At 42.0% G+C, this 20,327-nt stretch overlaps 1 protein-coding gene across 1 annotated transcript; it reads right to left on the reverse strand.

The window, feature by feature from the left end:
- Positions 1-403: 403 nt before the first annotated feature.
- Positions 404-20,070, reverse strand: dcaf5 (ddb1 and cul4 associated factor 5). The gene is made up of 9 exons (XM_084044874.1): positions 19,611-20,070; positions 18,424-18,567; positions 18,030-18,066; positions 17,374-17,513; positions 14,960-15,089; positions 14,321-14,534; positions 6,544-6,610; positions 4,494-4,621; positions 404-2,594 (listed from the first exon to the last, which is right to left on the reverse strand). Exons 1-9 carry the CDS (start codon positions 19,816-19,818, stop codon positions 1,095-1,097), a joined length of 2,568 nt encoding a protein of 855 aa, XP_083901000.1. The 5' UTR covers positions 19,819-20,070; the 3' UTR covers positions 404-1,094.
- Positions 20,071-20,327: the final 257 nt, after the last annotated feature.

Raw genomic sequence — 20,327 nt, forward strand, 5'->3', positions numbered from 1 at the left:
TTTCTTTGGGTATAGAATTTGCCTCTGGCGTTGGGAAACGAGTGCGCGCAAAATACTGGTATAGTACATTTAAAAAATAATTCATAACTTTTTGTATAGTTGGATGTATTGCGATAATTACATGCAGTTGTCATGGCACACCTGGACTTGTCATGGCACACTGGCACACTGAAAACCACTGCAATAACCAACCATACCTCTGGTCAACATGGCCTATTCAGGATCATTATGGCTAGCTAAATAAGCCTCACATTTATTTCAACAGGGGGAATTGAGGCTGTGTTGCCATGGTGACTTGTACAGGTGCATAATCTTTGTGACTGCAAGACAAGAAAACAAACCGTACAAAGATAATTATAATCTATTAAATATTTTGCAAATTAAACCTTATTAGGACTCAAGGAAAGCAAATTATTCTTTAATTGCAAGAAAAACAAAAGCAAGCATTGGCTTGTAAAAGGTACCCAGGGACTGGATAATTAGACAAAACAGACATCCTAAACAGAGTGCTCTAAAGCCGAAAATCACTTAAAATAAATGAAAATGAGTCCAATCAGGTGTGCTTCCCAACGTAAAACACAGAAGAAATAAAAATGCTGTTTAGCTCCAACACTCCCCAAGACGTTAGAGCTGTTCTAAGTCCTGGGGAGAGTCGTGTACAACCAATAAAATGATTCAGCAATGCACTTCACTTGAAATACAGTCATTAAAAAATATGAAGTTTAACCTTAGTTTCTTTTTTAAGCCTAGTCCCTCTTTTTTAAATGTTTGTCTCTCTTTGTTCATTTTTTAATACCATCTTGGGTTTGACCGCAAGAGTGAAGATATTTCAACTTTATTCTGAAACAAACAAAAGAAAACTCAAACAGCTACACTCACTGTTCAGTCTCTAACACGGTCCTCTGCTCTTAAGCAGTGCGTCTGTCCAAAACATCAAAAACAAATGCCGTTTCAATCAAAATGTCAAAGTGCATCAACATAAAAAAGAAAAAGAAAATAAATGGTGAGTGGTAAGAATCCATAGAAAACCCACACACTAAGGTGAGTCTCTTAAAAAGGGCACAACCACCTCTCTGACAGATGAGGAGGCTCCATTATATCTTGAACTTCTTCTCTGACGGGGAAGACGCTGAGCCTCCGTCCCCTGATCCCCTGTGAGTCCGTTTCAGAGTGGGACCCTGGATGGGGCTTCTCTGAGAGGAACGCCCCGCAGCCGGTGGCCTGGTGTCTGCAGGTTTAACTCCAGTCTCTCCCTCTGACTCCGAGGAGCCACGAAGGTTCTGACCCGCATGTTCCTCTAGCACAGTCCGGTGCTGCCCGTTCACGCCAGGGCTGAGCCGGCTTGGAATGGCCCAATTATGGTCAGCTGCCAGTGCGCCGCTACACTCTGCTCCGCTGTCAGAGTCCTCTAAGGTTACCCTTTCTCCGACCCGGGACTCTGTCCTGAGTGTATCTGGAGATACGGGAGGGGAAGCAGTCAGGTGCTGCAGCTCCCTCTCAACTCTATCGCTCCCATCCTCCTCGTTTTCATGACTCTCGGGAGACATGACAGGACTGAGGCACACAAAGTCTGAAGGGCTAAGACGTTTCTCCTCACCGCCTTTACGCCCGGCAACTTTGCTACGGGGCCTGATGTGGAGAGTGTCTTCCTCTTGCCCGTCGCCTGACGAAGAGGAAGAAGAGGAAGAGGAGTTGGAGGAGTTGGTGGTGGAGGAGGAAGGGTCTTCAACGGATATCTCGGGGTAGTTGCAGGTATCGAAGGCGGAGAACAGGGCCTCCACAGCCTCGGGAGCCTCCCCGGCCCTGTTGACTAGGTGCAGGCGGCGTCGGCTCCTCATGGCCACCTTGCGCCTGTTGGCGCTGCGGCGCTCCTCGTCGTCGCTGCTGGAGCTGGAGCTGGACGTGGAGGAGGAGGAGGCTCCAGCGGGTAGGGAAGGAGATGAGGAGGAGGAGGAGGAAGAGGTGGGGCTGGACAGGGTGGAGTTGTCCCGGGGACTTGGGGAGCGCGGGCGGGGCATGGGGTCAAGCCAGAACTCGCTCGAGTCAGAGTCATCGTTCACCAGGTCCAACAGGAAGCCAGACTGATGCCGCTGGCGTCGGCCGAGCCGCCTCCTCCTCCCCAGTCCCGACACATCCTCTGCTCCCCCCTCCACTCCCGCTGGCGGCCGCCGCTGCTCCTCCGATCCGGATGCATCGGGGGCGGCTAGGGAGGAGGATGACACAGAGTTGTCCGAGTCGCCACGCCGACCGACGACGGGGATACTGGTACCGGTCAGGGCGAGGGGAGGACCCGCGGTGGGTGCCCGTGTGGTACGCCGGCCGCGGGCATGGAGCTGCAAGATGGCGCCTTCGCTCAAGTCACTGTCCGAGTCGGAGCTCCAGCCTTCGATCTCACGGCGCACCAGCGAGTCGAAGAAGGCCATCATGCGTGGGTCCTCCTGGATGGACTGGCTCACATAGTCGTGAGACAGGCCACTGCCGCTGTTCAATACTAAGCTGATGTACTCCTCATGGGTGTACAGGCTCCGGGACTTGTCCTCCACACGGCCCTCCAGGTCCCCTAGGCTGTCAGGCTGCTGGTACGGACTCCATACCTGGGATGGGTGGTGGATGGATGGATGGATGGATAGGTAGAAAATAGGATGTAAGGAATGATAGAAAATGTGGAAGAAGGAATGGAAGATAGGAAGAGAGGATGCAGTGAAAAAAGAAATGGTGGAAAGGAGGATGGAGGGAAGAAAGAAAAGTTGGAACAAGGGAAAGTGTGGAGGGAAGGATTGAAAAGTGTATGGAAGGATTAATGGAATAAAAGGTTTGAAGAATGGATAGGTGATAGAGGGAATTGAACCATAGGAGGAAAGAGATGAAAGAAGGATGGTAAGACAGAAGTATAGATGATAGATTGACATAAAAGTGGAATGTTAGAAGGTGGGATAGATGGATACAAGGGTGGAAGTAAAGAATGATGGATAGAGGAGCAGAGACAGTCATAAAGGGGACACAGAGTAACAGAAGAGGTAAAGGGTACAACATCAAGGGTCAGGTTCAAAGTCAAACACTCCATGCAATTAATACTGTTATTCCAGAACACCTGGTCTGCTATCAGCTTTCACTCTATCCAGTAGAAAACACAAAAGAAAAAGTGAGCATTGAATGGTTACTGTACTGACAAGAGAGAAGTCCCTTGAAAATACATGTAATTCTCCTTTGTTTGTAATGATATATGATATGATGTATATGATATAGCTGTTGATTTTTAAAAGCACTTAATGAATGCAGGGGCCATGAAACCTATTCAACCGTTTTCTGAATTGATTTTGAATTGAGGCATTGATTTTAATCAAAGTATATTTCCCCATCTTTTTGGAGATGCATAGAGTAGCTTTCATCGAACCAACATAAATTTGTATCCTCCATGTATTTGATGAATGGATGATGTCTTTTCCCCATGGTGACATAGTGATTGGGAACTGTGTCCTTTACTCTGGTTCCCTCTCAGCCTTCATGCTTCCCAAAACAAAAACAGCAGTGAACCAGTTAAAACCTTTCACTTCATTTACCGGAGTCCCTCAGGGGTCTATACAACACCATCCTTTTTTCCCCCCTCTACACCAAAATCTCTTTGCCGAAAATAGCCGATCGGCGAATGGGGATAATAGGGTTCAAGTGGCTAAAGAACATTTTAAGGGATACTAGGGATACTAGGGTTCAAGTGCTTAAATAAAATTTAAAGGGTTATATGAATCAACATGCCTCCCACACCTCTACATGCCGGGGCAGTTTGCCGCCTGATGATGCGTAACCAAGGCAGTCAGAAGGTGATGAAATGGCGAGCCGTCTTCACCTGAGGCCCAGGCTGAGTCATAGGGTCAGCACTGGGACGGCAGTGTGAGGTGACATTACTCACCAGACTCGGCACAGGGTAGTACGTTTTAAAAAGGTGTGTAGGCAGTGCAATCTCCAGTATGTTTTAATGATACACATGCACAGTTTAGAACAGAGGTCCCCAAACGTTTCCATGACAAAGACCCCAAATAGCCCTAGCTTCTGGCTGTGGCCCCTTATTGCGAAATGGCAAAAAAGAAAATAGCCAATTTACAAGCTCACAACCAACACTTACAAAGTTGTACCTCAAAATGCTCACATATCTATGTATTCATTCATTTCCCTTTCCAATTGGTCCCCATAGCGCCCCTAAGGGCACCAGCCATAACTTTGAAAACCTTTGGTTTAAGGTTGAGAGGGAGACAGAATAAGGATCAGATGTGAATTTATTCATTGGCCAAGTATGTTGCTTGCACATATACTGCACAGGAAATTTTATTTGGTTGGTTGCAATGTGGATTCACACAATATATAGTGAGAAATACAGAAACTTTTAATTTATGTATTGTAAGTATGTACAGTAAACAGACAGTGACAGGGGGGGGACAGGGAGAAAGCACTGGTGGAACTCCTAAAGCTGATACAAAGCAATGATGCCAGCTACTGACCTTGATGACCTTCTCCACACCAGAGGAACATATCATGTAGGTGTGGGGGTTGAACCGGACCTGGTTCACAATGGAACGGTGTCCCTTCAGAACCATGAATGCCCCATTCACCACGCGCCCTGCGCCTCCTGAAGGAATGACAACACATATGGGTACTTTCCATTAGAACTGAACTGAATTTAACCTGAAAACTCTGGGACACTCCATTAGAAAAGCATTGAGTTCTTCCCACAGACATTTGTTTCCTTTCACTACCACCAAAGTGGAGGAATTTGTCTTTATAACATTGAAGCATAATATCACCCGGAAATGAGTTCCTTTCGCAGTGAGGTTGCCCAAGGTGACAGTTCTGCGTACCATGGCACTTTTGCTTGCACCGATTGGTCAGCTACTGTTATATCAGCCCTTAGGGTTATCACATATCACCCTCTTGATCCTTTTATCACTCCTTGGCTGGGTATGTAATAAAATAGCCCATAACAATTGATGTTGGAGTTGCATACTTGTGATATGAAATATCACAAGAGAGTGATTGCAGTGATTTGGCCTTGCAACAAGGCCAGTGGAAAAGAAAATCACACCATGCTGATACTATACTGAACAACAGCCCGACCTCAAGTGTGATATTGTTTTTATACAACAATTTTGCTATAAACTATTGATCAAGTAGTCACTTGATTGGACAGCTGTCCAATCAAATGACTCAACAAGAACTAACTGTATAGTGGCGCGTAATAAGACAATACGTCCTCACATTTGGTGATGTGGGGAGTGCAGGATATATATACAATAGAAATCTCTCTGAATTATACATACAGGCACGAAGCATGGGCTTGACTTGTAGCCAAAACATATCATAACCAGTGGCGCCGGAATTGTGTGTGTGTGTGTGTGTGTGTGTGTGTGTGTGTGTGTGTGTGTGTGTGTGTGTGTGTGTGTGTGTGTGTGTGTGTGTGTGTGTGTGTGTGTGTGTGTGAGAGAGAGAGAGAGAACGTGAGCTACAGTATACAATACAGAGAGAGAGAGAGAATGTGTGAGTGTATACAATCTTTGCAGTATAAATAATTGTGGCTGATTGTCTGATTGTACCTCAGCCAAGTGACTGGCTATGTAATAACATAACGCATAACAACTCATGTTGGAATTGTATACTTGTGATATGGTATAGCACTTTGAGATTTGTTTTAAATGGAAGGAGCATTACAAATACAATGTATTAGTATTATTATTAAATGTATTACTTTAAAAGGAGTAGTTCACCCAAAAAAATGCTTATTTTCTATCAATTACACACCCCATGAAGCCTTGAATTCATGGAGATGTTTTTGTTTTTGTCCCATTCCAAGCCAATAATTTGATGACCGGCGGAATTGAGTCTCCTACCGACCGATGACAAGGTCAGCGAATTATTGGACAAAAACAAAAAATCTCCATAAATTCAAGGCTTCATAGGGTGTGTAATTGATAGAGAATACGTTTTTTTGCGGGTGAACTACTCCTTTAATTGCTCAAAAACAATGAGAACTGTAGATCATTTTGTGTATGAAGCTGGTTTATTTATATCAGCACCCAGGACCTTTTTTTTTCTCCCCACTGACCCCCCAAATTCAAAACTTATTCCAGCACCCCTGATTATAACATACCATGAAAACAGTTGTACTCAGTAGGATAGAAACACATTAATTATATCACTAGAACTCAACTAATGTAAAGAAAGAACAGTTGTTAAGCCTGGATTCATCCTTAGTCGTACATCGGTGTCCTGCGCCAAAAAATGGCACATCTACAATCTCACAAGACTCAACTTGCCATAACATGTGAGCTTGTAGATCTGCTATTTTTGACATGGGACACGTCAGATGACGAAGTATAAAGTAGGCATTAGGAGTAGAAAGGAATTGTGTTCCCTAGGTTCATTACCACATACTACTGCTTCTATTATATGGTGGAGCTACCAACAGGTGTGCAACTGGTTGCAGACATGACACACAACAGCGTATATTCACATGAAGATAAAGTCAGCGATAGGGAGACAGACGCCATAACTCACCTGCCTCCGGATCCTTTGGGATTTTCCACATGTAGAGGTTGAAGTCATCAGAACCAGACAAAATGTACTGAGGGGGGACACAAAGACAGATTCAGAGATTTAAGAGTAGCCCATGTCTTCGTACACCACAACTCTTCATAAATCAAAACAGACGACCAAGATTGTATCATGTCAGTGTGCATCTGAGAAAACAAACTCCAGAGGGGGTAGGGGGTCAAGGAAAATATGTCAGAAAAATGATTTTATCTGAGGCGGTGTCGTGATTTTGGGGATCAAAGACTTCCTTCACATGGCAGACTAACCCTTAACAGGAACCTTGCTTCACCTCTGAACTGTGTTAAACATTTGTGAGCAGACAGTTGCAATTAAACCTAATCATTAGGACCAGCTATACGAATCAGACCAGCTACTATGAATCAGACCAGCTACTATGACTTAGATCAGCTACTATGAATGAGTTTTGTCTCATCCAGGTACTATGACTCAGATCAGCTACTATGAATGAGTTGTCTCATCCAGGTAGAAGCAGCGAAATGTTGGTGGGACATGTTCCGCAAGTTGTGTTCCGTGTTAACACTAATACAATATAACGAGATAATAATAGAGATAATACAGACTTTTTAATAAAATAAACAAGAAATGACTAAAGTCATAATTTAGCCGCGAGCGGCAGGCTTTTTTTGCCCCAATCTGCCGTTGAGAAATTGAAATTTGAAAAAAAAAATGAAAAAAAAAAACTTTTTGAAAAAACATTAAAAAAAAAAAAAAACTTAAAAAAAAAAATATATGTCCTTTTGAATATGATTTGACATTCATATTATTAGCAGCTGTATTGTGTGTGTGTCCCCCCCCAACTACTCAAGTTAAAGTATCAATACTGCAATGTAGAAGAACTCTGCCAAAAAATGGCATACCTCAATATGACATTTTGCGGCTATATTATGACTTTGTCATGTCTTGTTTTTGTATAGTGCTGTAACATGTTATGGCCTAATCACTGTCATTCAAGCATAAATGTCTTAACATTAAAATAAAAATAAGTAACCGGTATAGGACTAGGCTACCTATTGTGGTACAAAACAAGTCCTTCTGCAGTGAATTACAACATTAGGATTGTGCAGAATTCAAGAAGCTTTATTTGTTACTGACTCATAAAGATACAAGCAGCGAAATGTTGTTGGAACTTGTACCACAGATGGTTCTACATATAATTGATATAATGAAGAAAAGAAAATATTAAGCAAGAAAATAAAATGGACAATAATAACTAAATAAAAATAGCCTACAGATATATACAGTTTTAGGAATACTCTGGGACTTGTCTTAGACAGGCATGTCATCAGTGGTGTAAAGTAACTACATGTACTCAAGTACTGTATTTAAGTACAATTTTGAGGTATTTTTCACTTTACTGTGGTATTTCCAGTTTTCAGTACTTGTACTTCTACTCCACTACATCTCAGAGGCAAATATTGTACTTTTGCTCCACTACAATTATTTGAAAACTTGAGTTACTAGTTACTTTGCAGATATAAATTATTACATTATAAAACATACATTAACCACTTTAGCCCTATTTTATACCAAGGCTATTTGAAAATAGCTGATCTACAAGCTCACAAAGTGTCGCATCGCGACACGTTGTGAGCTTGTAGATCTGCTATTTTCAAACATTTGTGTACTTTTACTTTTGGTACTTTAAATACATTTGGATACCAACACTTTTGTACTTTTACTCATGTAAATTTTGAATTGCGGACTTTTACTTGTAACAGAGTACTTCTACATTGCAGTATTAATACTTTTACTCAAGTAAAACATTTGAGTACTTCCACTGCTCCTCAGAGTTAAATCAACACTGAAGCCCTGCGGCTGTTGTAAGTCACAGATGATTAGAAGATTCTCCGCTGGCCGACTTTTTATGACTTAATGACTTTATGACTCTCAGCCTCTCACTCTGTCCTCTCACTATTACGGTTAGCATAGCATGTTGCTAACACATCAACAAAGCAACCACAAACTTTTCGCTGGAGCGTGTGTGTGTGTGTGTGTGTGTGTGTGTGTGTGTGTGTGTGTGTGTGTGTGTGTGTGTGTGTGTGTGTGTGTGTGTGTGTGTGTGTGTGTGTGTGTGTGTGTGTGTGTGTGTGTGTGTGTGTGTGTGTGTGTGTGTGTGAGTGAGTGAGTGAGTGAGTGAGTGAGTGAGTGAGTGAGTGAGTGAGTGAGTGAGTGAGTGAGAGAGAGAGAGAGAGAGAGAGAGAGAGAGAGAAAGAGAGCGTGCGCGCGCGTGTGTGTGTGTGAGAGAGAGAGAGAGAGGGACTTGGGAGAGGGACAGATGGAGACGGAGGGGGGGGGGGTGCTGCGAGGGGAGGCGGGTGCTGTGAATGACGGCCGTCCATTGGCCGTCCATGGGCCGTCCATGGGCTTTAAAGTAGTGTCTCCCCATTGGCTGTAAAGTAGTGAAGGACAGCCAGGACAGCCAATAGACAAATAGGTGTCCCGAAAACATGTCGAAAACATGTCGTGTCGCGAGTGACGATGTCTGAGGCTGTCTCTTTAGACCTCACTTATGTACAATTGTGCAAATTACAGTGCCAGCAAAACTAGGCAGATTTATTTACAGGTGGATGCAGTTTTTGTGTATGTATGCATTTGTTTTGTTCTTTTGTCTTTTTTCAGGGCTCTGAGCAACAGAGAAAATAAGTCTCTTTCCGAGCTTTGAGTCCCAGGCTCTGAGACACCTCAAGCATGCTTGCCATGGTGCTAGTCGATGGGATAATATATCGATATATCGATCTACTCTACTATAATGTATCAGTTTATAAAAAGTAAATTAATGCTTTCACTACAGATGAACTGGCCGTGAGCAAGTACTGTAAATTCAACACCTGCGTGCTCTTTTCGAGAATGAATAAAGGTTTCAATCAAACGTGTGAAGCAGCAGGTTTCCTGTGTCAAATGTTTCCAAGAGTCACAACTCTTCCTCAGGCAGCCTGAAGAAGAGTTGTCTGTAATGTGGTCCGCGAGTTGTGACTCGAAATGCATTGCTGAGTAGTCTGCATGTTTTTAAGCCTTTTCTGTGTTCATGTGCCTGTATAGCGCTGTAAAGGCTGAGCATTTTGAAGGCATTAAAATACTTTTTTGCATTGTACAGTGGTGTTGCTCCTCGTCTGTTTTGCTTTAAGACAGTGTCTCAAATTTGTGAAAAGCCAACATGTATGTGTAGTATTCCCATAGGACACAGTATTATGCGACTTGCTGTCACAAATACCCATTACAAAATTCTTACAGGAACTGTTGCTTGATCATTATGGCTTCAGGCATTACAAAAACGTAAGCAGAACACCTGGGAGTTCCAGCCCCACCTTAATCCCCTCGAGGATATATGTATGTCAGGTAGGAATGTCACACCCATTTTCTGCCCCCTCCCCTCCTCTCCTTTATACTGGACTGTCCACTATAGTGCAGCATACAATACAACAGTGGTTCTCAAAGTAGGGTCCAGGGACCCCCAGGGGTCCTTGAAGGGGTCCCCAGCAACATTAATTAATAAAGACTCAAAACCTGGTTAACCACTTTAACCCTATATACGTGTCTACTTTTTGAAAATAGCCGATCTACGGCTCACAATGCATGAATCTCTGAATTTGAGCGGTGATCTGGGCCCAGTTTAACTCTTCAGTCACAGTGATCATTATCAGGACTGGGTGCCCTTTTAAACTTTCAACGACAGCAGTTCTAATAATTCATATTCAACAGACACTGTGAAACTTTTCATTACAACTTCTGTTATGTAAGAGTAAACTACTTTCCATTTAACAACTGTACATGCTGTCTTGATTAGTCTTTTTCAGATAAAACAGATTTTCCAATAACAGTTCCCATGAAAGTATAGGAAAAGCGGAGTGCTTAGTCTAAGAGCCAATCTTCTTGATAGTTTCTGATGTGTAACAAGACAGGGTCTAATAACTGTGTGGCTTCCCTTTGTCATCTTCAGTTTCAGCCCAACTTGGTACTAAAAAGTAAAAAAATAAAATCACTATGTGAAAAATAATCAGGGATTTACTTTATTGGCCAACTGGCAGCGTGTGCAAGAAATATGGCACTGATCAGTCCAGTTGTTTGCTAAATTAGCCGAACACACAGACAGAAACCCTCCTCTAGACGGCTCACCCCCCCAGGTCCCACGCCATAAAAACAAATATTTTTAATAGCACCCGTTTGTCAAAACACACCTCTAATTACAATAGCGTAATAAGACTGTCTACAGGAGAGTCTTCAACTCATTCTTGTACTCTGAAAGCTTTAAGGAAATGGCTTCTGCTATTTCTGTTGTAAGCCATTATGCACTCCACTGACCCCTGAACATAATGTGAACATAAATAAGCATGTCTGCAGCATGATGTCATGTCTGAAGAGGACCTGAGGGAGGACCCCTGGACCAGTATGGGGGCTTCTGTGCGCCTCAGCAGCTGAAAGCTGCCCGGCTACAGCAGGTTCCCATATCTTCTACTATTATTATTATTATTGTTTTATATGCACATGTCAGCAGAAACATATAAGAATTATTTCATACAATCATTCAAAATATAGTTACATGTCAGAACTTTGGCCATCTTCTAACATAATGACGATAGCGTGTGTGAAAGAGCCTAACCTTCATTTGTACATTTGGGGGGTATGTGCAACTATTCACATAAAGTGCTCCCAAACTGGGGTCATAATCATCTATGTGCACCCAATAAAAATGAAGTCATTGAAGAACGGAGGAATTAAACGTGTTCAGGACGAGTGCTTCCTTGGCACAGCATTTCAATGATGCCCTGCTTGGCTGCTGACCTGAATGTCTCTCTCTCTCTCTCTCTCTCTCAGCAAGTAAACCACATACACCAAACTAATCACAATGTCCCCACCAAGGACAAATATTTAAGTCTCCATTTGTTGTGTACAACAGTGTACAATCTGTGTGTCATTTTAAGATTTCTTTGGGCTATTCAAAAATAGCAGATCTACAAGCTCATAGCGCGGCACTGAGTGCCGCGCTACGAGCTTGTAGATCTGCTATTTTTTGAAAAATTGAGACATTTCGTGCAAATCTTTGAATATATTTTTAAAGCAAACATTTTTTACTCAAATCTTTGCTTCTGGGGGTCCCTGGAACAAAATATTTTGAGATGGGGTCCACGACCAAATATATATAATTTTGGGGTCCTTGACATGAAAACGTGAGAACCACTGACATAGTAACATAAGTTTTTTCAAAAAACTGTTAGGATGTAGAAGACATTTTGTAGAATCGGAACCTCAGGGTTAATTACATTTCTTCTTGCCGCCGTTTCGGTCCATCTGTGAGGCCTGTCTGACTCCCATGTCTTGCTGGCCACTTACTCTTTTGTTGCCCCTCTCTCCTTCTGTCTGTACACTGGCAACCACATTAAATGCAAACAACTGCCTGTAACCACATGAATCCTAGTGTCCTTATTCTGGGGTGGACATTGAGCTTGTAAATTGACTATTTTCTCTTTATTTTTTTCACAAGATTTGGTGTTGAGGGGAAAAGGGAGGGGGCCTTGTATAAACACCTGGGATGCTCCGGACAACAAAGTACAGGTTTAACCCTTTAAGACCGGGGAACGCATCTGTGCCCCTTTAGACTTTTAGACTAACCCTAACCCTAACCCTATAATAATTATTTTATACTTTGGGTTATTCAAAAATAGCAGATATACAAGCTCATAGCGCGGCACAGAGTGCCGTGCTATGAGCTTGTAGATCTGCAATTTTTATTTATCCTGAAAATGTGTGCAAATCTTTGAATATATATATTTTTTGAAACTGTATTTTTTACTAAAATTTTTGCTTCAGGGGGTCCCTGGAACAAAACTTGTTCATGTCAAGCACCCCCAAAACTATATGTATTCGGCCGCAGACCCCCCCCCCCCCCCCCCCATCTCAAAATATTTTTGAGAGCAAAGATTTGAGTAAAAAATTGTTCGCTTTAAAAAAAATGATATAGCCTATATTCAAAGAGTTGCACACATTTTCACGATTCTTTTTCAAAAATAGCAGATCTACAAGCTCAGATATACAAGCTATGAGCTTGTATATCTGCTATTTTTGAATAGCCAAAGACATCTTAAAATGACACAGATGAGTTCCCTTCCCGGTCTTAATGGGTTAAGTGGTTAAGCACTTGATTTATGCTTCCATCTGTATACAGCCATTTGTGCACCATACCAGATAAGGAGAAGTGGACACCCGCAAACTGTCTTTGCTTGGTCAATAAATAAATACTTTAATTATCTTTGCAACATTTTGGTCCGAAACGTAGCAAAGTTAGTATTTATTTATTGACCAAACAAAGACAGTGTGTGTGTGTCTCCTTCTACTTACATGTTGCTGCTCAACCTACGCACCTGTTGCTGAGCCTTATAATCAGGTGCGCAAAAGACTGTTTATCTGATATACACCAGAAAAACATTCTTTCAAGAGCCAAATTCTTTATAACACAATGTTATACAGCTGATTCTGCAACAGATTTGTCAATGCTTTCCTTATACTTCCTTATAAAGCCCCATGTTAGATTCTCCATGATAACTATAAATAGAACTATAGAGGTTCATGCGCTCAGTGGAGCATATATCTCCAAAAGGAAGTGTGGTCTATGATGTTAGTCACGCCGTATCTACAATTTAAAATGTACAATTACAATTTAGACGCTTATCCAGAGTAACTTATGTGTGAAATCAGAATGAGCAGAGTAAACATGAACCCTAGTCACCAAACAGGGTATAGTCACACAAGTAGGGTGAAAAGAGTACAATGTAAGCTTAGTGCCTCAAAGAAACTAGGATACCAGGTAAAAATTGAACCTAACATCTAGGACATATGACTCTGTACAGTATTTGAGCAAATGTTTCAGCCTCATCAGACCTCCATTGGCATTCTGTTATAAAATGAAAGTTCAATATTTCAAAACATAATACACATAGTGTGTGTGTGTGTGTGTGTGTGTGTGTGTGTGTGTGTGTGTGTGTGTGTGTGTGTGTGTGTGTGTGTGTGTGTGTGTGTGTGTGTGTGTGAGAGGGATGAGTCAGAATAATCAATGAATCGACTAATGTTTTTTTTCTTTGTTTTTTTACTGTTTTAACTGACACATGTGCTGAGAGTAACCACAATTTAATACAAACCACATTTAAAGAGGATTGTTGAAGGCGAGAAATGGCAAAAGTTCCACCCCGTCAAAAGCAGCAATATGCATGGTTAATATAAAAAAATGAATCTTGTGAAAATTGTCCTGGCAAGGTCTTTAAATTGTTGTTCATTTTTATTGTTACTGTGTGTGAGAGAGAGGGGGAGAGAATGTCCCTCTTTCTCTCTGCCTTTGTGTATGTGTAGTATATATTGGTTCTTTACTTTTATCGTTGGAGCACCCTTCTTACATCCAACAAAATCTCACACCCACCCACACAAGATTCTCAGACTTGTTTAACCACTTAAAAACTATATTCTTCACTTTACGGCAAATACCAAAACTAGCAATGCAGCACGATGTGAGCTTGTAGATCAGCATTTTTTTGCTATGGTTAGCTATGATTTTGTGGAACGAGTTTATAACGTTTCACTACCTCAAAACAGAACCCCCCCCCCACCCCTTGTATTTCTGTCACAATGGTTTTGGCTCTTGGTCTCTTACTGGTTGGCCACCCATGCTCTAAGTTGTGCACCCCCCAATATTTTTTACCCTTGATAAAAAGCAAATAAATGAACAGATACCAACCTGGTCTTTGTCCCCGGCAAAGCAGCAGCTCTTCATGGTGCAGGAGTTGAAGTAGCCCTGGTTGTCGAACTGGAAGCTGGGCAGACGGGAGTGCAGCTCGTACAGCACCGGTGGCAGGCGCCGCCGCAGGGCCAGCAGCTGGGTGCCTGTGCTGTTGAAGCGGACACTCATGGCACTCTGCAGGGACATGCTGCCTCCGTAACGCAGCAGAGAGCTGCAGGGCACCACAATAATGATCATCATCATTACCATCATCATTGTCACTGTAAGCACTTATTTTCAAAAAAAGTGCGATCCAGAAACAAAATATTACGACATCTATCTATCTATCTAAAACACTGACGATAGGAAAAAATAACAGCAGTGGGAGAAATGGGGACAGGAGGGGAATTTTACAACTATGATTTGTGTAGGCACGTTAATGAGCCAAGATCAATGTTCTGGTGAGAATCATGTTTTTGAATCAGTCAGCCTTTACTATGACACTGTGCCTATAAGTGATGGCTGGTTTAACCAAAAGACAACATTGCCCTCTGGTGGATGAAGAAATGTATTTGAAAAGAAATTTGAAACTTATAAGAGAGCGAGCAAAGAGATTAAAAAAGTGAAAATTGGCATAAAAGGCTAAAAGAGTCTCACCTGCGTGGTTTGCGAATGTCCCAAAGCCCCACTCCTTCCTTGGAGTTGGCTGTGGCCAGCAGTCTGGGCTCCACAGGGTTGAACATCACACTATGGAATGCTGAGGGGTAGCTGGCCAGGCAGAACGGCTCTGTATGAGAAAAGGAAGCAAAGAAATCAGATTTACATCATTATCAAATGGAGATCTGAAACAGAGTTGTAAACAAGTTGTTCCCAACTCTGACCCTTGGGGGAACCCAAGTACTGCTGGCTTTCTATCCTACCCACTGGCATAGCACAACCCCATAGAAATGTTCACCTATAATCACAAAAATGGGGCGCCAGGTTGAAAGTGCCTATTTGCTGAGTAAAAATGTGTAATTCTCACAAGCTACTTGAGGGTGATATACCAAACCGCAGGGTCTGCAAGGGTGTCAGGCGCTACACCAGTGACATTACCAGACACCTATTTTGCATTCACCCAACAATCCGGGAACTGACTAGACTGCTAGAATGACAAGTACATGACGTGATGTGAATGCAAGTGACTTCCTGGAGGTCCCACGGGGCCAGGAGCATTTTAACTTAGTAGTGAGTTTACTCCACTGGGTTATACAAGACAATAACCATCACGTGTGCAAACATCTGCCAATATAGAAGTCAATACAGTAACAGCCTGAGATAAAAAGTCTGTTAATGGAAGGCACCATGTGAAGCAATTCTGTTAAACGTATTATTAGGATGACTGGCTGTTGCCAAGTCAGTCATGAGGGAGGCTTCTAAAATAGAAGGATATTGATGTCATGCAAGATGACACCCCATCTTCAATATTTTCAACAAGCCACACTTCATTGACTGACTTAATGACAAAACCCTGCCTTGCATTCATTATAATTATGAATGTATACCTAGGTACAAAATCTTTTTTTCTGCCCATACCCACCGGGAAAAATATTTAAGGCAAAATACTAAATACATTAACGGCATTTTTGTGTTTCTGACGATAATGTGGGACAAAAATGTTTATTTAACCGAGGTGATTGGTTGATTGATTTCAGTGTAGTGAGTCCCGGACCCACGGGTGCTCTTTCAAGTGGGTCCCAGGGAAATTGAGTCGGTACCCAATAAAATGTGTGTTTTTTGACAAATTGTGTTGAACTCATAATTGATCTTATATGGTTATAATTATGGTTAAATTAATGTAGATATTTACCAGATTAACAAATAAGTAATTAAACAAATAAACTCCCAAATCTGAAAACTGTATTTGTAAAAAGGAAACTAGACTATATACGAGGGCTGTCAACAGAGCTCAGAAATAATATTTGAATGTATAGAGTACTAGACCAGTGCCCTTTGACACTGGCCTACTTGGAGAACACGCAAGTCGGGAATGATGCAAATCGGGACCTGTTGTACCCATTCCCAGAGTACCCAGTGTGGTAGGCTACCCACTAACATACGACCAGTCTACTAAGTATGGAGATAAGGGGATCCCTGATGTTGTCAGAAACTGCTGACATCGTGTTGATGAGTATATGGATATACGCAAATGGAGTTCTATTGTGTGTGCCAACACTTATATTGGCGCAGCGGCACAAATGTGACGTCTATAATTATAGTTACAAGCACTCATTGATACTCATAATGCTTTATAACAATAAAGCACAGAAAAAAGTCTGCCTACATCTCCAGGAATGTACTTTACTTATAGCACCCAATGACCGTTTACAGTGACTTATAATCACAGTAGTATAAGGCATTACAGTGATTAATTATAAATGTATTGTAATGTATTACAACTATGACATTATAATACACTACGGCTACTCTATGATCCTTGCAAAAACAATGCTCATATCCGCCATGTATCGGCTTGGCTTCTAACTTTGAGAAACACTTGCTCAAGGTACTTAACTTACTTGGCATCTGCCATCCGTTGGTTGTTTTAATCTCAAGTACCCAACTACAGTAATTATTAGTGCAAATTAGTTAGTAAGTGTGTATATCTTAGGCATGGGAGCACTCAGCAGAAATCACACCCCCCAACCTTGTTAACTCATTCACTGCCAGAATTATTTCTGGCGCGTTTGAACACTGCCATATTTTTCATTGAAAAAAAAAAGTACTCAGGAGCCGAGATACAGAATTTTAAAGTTTTAAGTTAACAAGGAAGTGGATGGGAGTCTATATCTTCGAAAAATCATATCTCCTTGGTCTTTGGGTCAAAAAATAAAAAAAAAATCTAAAAAAAAAATAAAAATAAAAAAATAATATTTTTTATTTTTTTTATTTTTTAAAAAGTCGTTTTAGTCGTTCTAGGCAGGCATGGCTTATGGACAGAAGTCGTTTTAGTCGTTCTAGGCAGGGAATGAGTTAAGCCATACTCTACCTACTGCGCTATGAAAGACCTATGCTGAACGGCCGGGTCTTACCTCCATGTGGTGGCTCACGAGTGTCCCAGATGAGAACACGTCCATCGTCAGATGAGCTGGCAAACACGTTGTCGTTGACAGGGCTGACGGACAGGCTGTACACGGCATCGATATGGAGGAACACGTTCAGCGTCTCCCCTCTGTGAGAAACATAAGGCATCCAAATGTTAGTATGATATGTCATATGTCAACATACTAACTGGTTAAAAGGATTTTTTTTTTGCTTTGTTTGTTTATATTTTCTCTGAATGGAGTCAATGTTTGCATCATTGCATGATTAATAACTCTCTCACTCGTGAATTTATCCTTTCTCCACTGACTATTTTTGGCAACTAAAAAACACAATAATGTAACAAAAAAATATATATATCTAAAGCAAGTTTCAACTCAAGTCAACTCTGTGCAAGTTTCTTACCCCACTGAAATGAATCCAATGGCTTACTTGAAAATCAAACTAACTATGGTATATGCTTTTGAAAATGGTCTGCAGTAGTCAATGGATTGAATGTTCCAGATTGCTGGTATGATCGTCTATAAGCCACTGGAAAACCCAAAAGGTGGACTATGAATAAGTCATGTTGTGTTAAATTGAACATTTTGACTTCAAAATATGTTAATCATATAGTAAACAAATGCTCTTTTATTTGTGTACTAACCTCTCCACATCGTGAAGGATCACCTGCTCGTCATTACCTGTGAAATAAGAAAACTAGTTTTAAAATAAACGGAAGAACATGTGAGTTGGAGTGGCACCCAGTCAGCCAGAGTACACAAATTAAAATGTATTACATGATCTAATCAAGACCTGACAGTAAAGAATCCTTCCGGTCATTGTCCATTTACACACTAGCCCTATCTATAGCTGAAAATTAAATCCATTCCATCCATCCAATCAGCACTTGTTCTTAATCTTTAACTAGGGAAAGTTTGCTGAGCCCTCACTGCCTTTCTCGCATGCATGCTCAGTATACCTTCTCTGGGTAAATCAAAGATCAAAACAAATTTGAGACCTAGTAGTTAAGTAGTATTAGTTCTTCTTAGAGTCCTTACCACCAGAAAATACTTTCGTGTTGGTGCTGTCAAAGGCCAGACAGAAGATGTTGGAGAGGTGCTCGCCCTTTAGTTTCACAGGCTTGGAGCGAGCATGGATGGCTTGCTCCATGTGCCACAGGAGGACTCGTCTGTCATCTCCTCCTACATACAGTAGTACATGCATAGGAATGATTGACTGGTACCACAAAATGGCACGTTAAAAAGCACACTCCAATTATATGTTATACAGGTATACACATAGCCATAACATGTACACATCATTGATGGAGGCACGCTGCAGCTGTCTCCCATCAAGGACCAGCCCCCAATGCATGACAGGGTACAGTATTGTGCCCACAATATATACACTCATCACATGTTATATAATAGCAGATGATGTGGGTCAATTGGCCAGCAACTGTTTACATTTTCTTATTTATATTTGAGCTAGCAGAGCCAGCAGTTCTTTAAAAACCCAGTATGCATGTTTAATAAATATAGCTCGCCAATAACAGAAGGTATAACAAAATTATAATGGCAATCAAGAAAGGCGTTGAACTGCAAGTTTAAGGTTATGCAATGTAAGGGCTGATTGTTTACTCCAGACAAAAATAGCCTGGCTGGGTGACAATGACATACACAGGTAGGTAGTCAACCTAAAACATGTTAGTTAGCCAACAGGGAGGGGAATTCGCACTTGAGGGCCCACAGTGATCAGCTTACCTAATGACATAATATGGGATGGGTCATATACACACTAAGCAGATTGGTGTTTAATGGTAACTGGTGTAGCGAAATGCTAACCAGTAAAAACAAGCTAAGTTAGCTCCCTCTGTGGCTAGCCAGCTAGCCCCAGATCTCAGCTGGTGAGCGTTAGCATGCTAGCAACTTAAAAACAGTGAGAGGCTATTCTTCGATCCGGACTCTCCTTTTCACGGTGTTTCGACCAGGTGGGCGTGGTTTTGAGGTTAGGTTTGGGCATAGTTCCTGTGAGGTCAGGGTTAGGCATAGTTTTAGTGAGGTTAAGTTTAGGGTTAGGTTTAGGCTACAGTTTAAGTGAGGTTAAAGGTTAGGATTAGGGTTAGGGACAGGCATATAACCACGCCCACCTGGGCGAAACACCAAATAAAGAGGTCCCTTCTTCGATCCACGCAGCATGGGGAAGGGGAAGGGGAAGGGGAAGGGGGGGTGATCTGTCAACTTACCCGAAACCAGCCATTCTCCTCCATTGTTGGAGAACTCTATGGCGTTGACGCAGCCGAAGTGTCCGAGCATGTCCTTCTTGTAGAGACTGGTGCAGCCGGCCAGCCTGCGTCTCTGGAATTCCTCCTTCATGAGGGGCTGTCCGGTGAGCTTCCTCCGGGACAGAAAGCCCACGGAGGAGCGCATACCGCAGCCCTGCAACTCCTTCATTTCCCCACCGTGTCTAGCAACGAATGCCCCCCATCAACGTGAGCTGGTTGTCGGGGCTATTTGGCGACTATACCGCCCGGGTGGTGGTGGTGGTGGTAGTAGTAGCAGCACACGACTATAAATGCTTAATGCATTATATGTCTACATTCTGGTGGATACACTAACACCGCTCTGCTGCTGCTGCTTGCTGCTGATGTCGATGTTGTTTTGTGCCCCGTCTCGTTGAGTCCCAGCAGCTTCCTGCTCCGGGTGCAACATCTCTCTCTCTCCCCCTGTCTGTCTGTCTGTCACTCATCATCATCCATTCACATGACACATGACTTGATAGTCAATATTTTATATACATTTTTTCAGTGGTGGGGTAAAAGTACTGACATTTTTATTACTTAAGTAAAAGTATCAATTCTGCAATGTAGAAATACTCTGTTACAAGAAAAAGTCCGGAATACAAAATTGACTTGAGTATAAGTACAAAAGTAGAAAGTACTCATTATGCAGAATGTCCCATT

The sequence above is a fragment of the Gymnoscopelus microlampas genome (genome assembly GCF_963454915.1).
Source record: "Gymnoscopelus microlampas genome assembly, chromosome: 20".
Taxonomy (NCBI): Eukaryota; Metazoa; Chordata; class Actinopteri; order Myctophiformes; family Myctophidae; genus Gymnoscopelus; species Gymnoscopelus microlampas.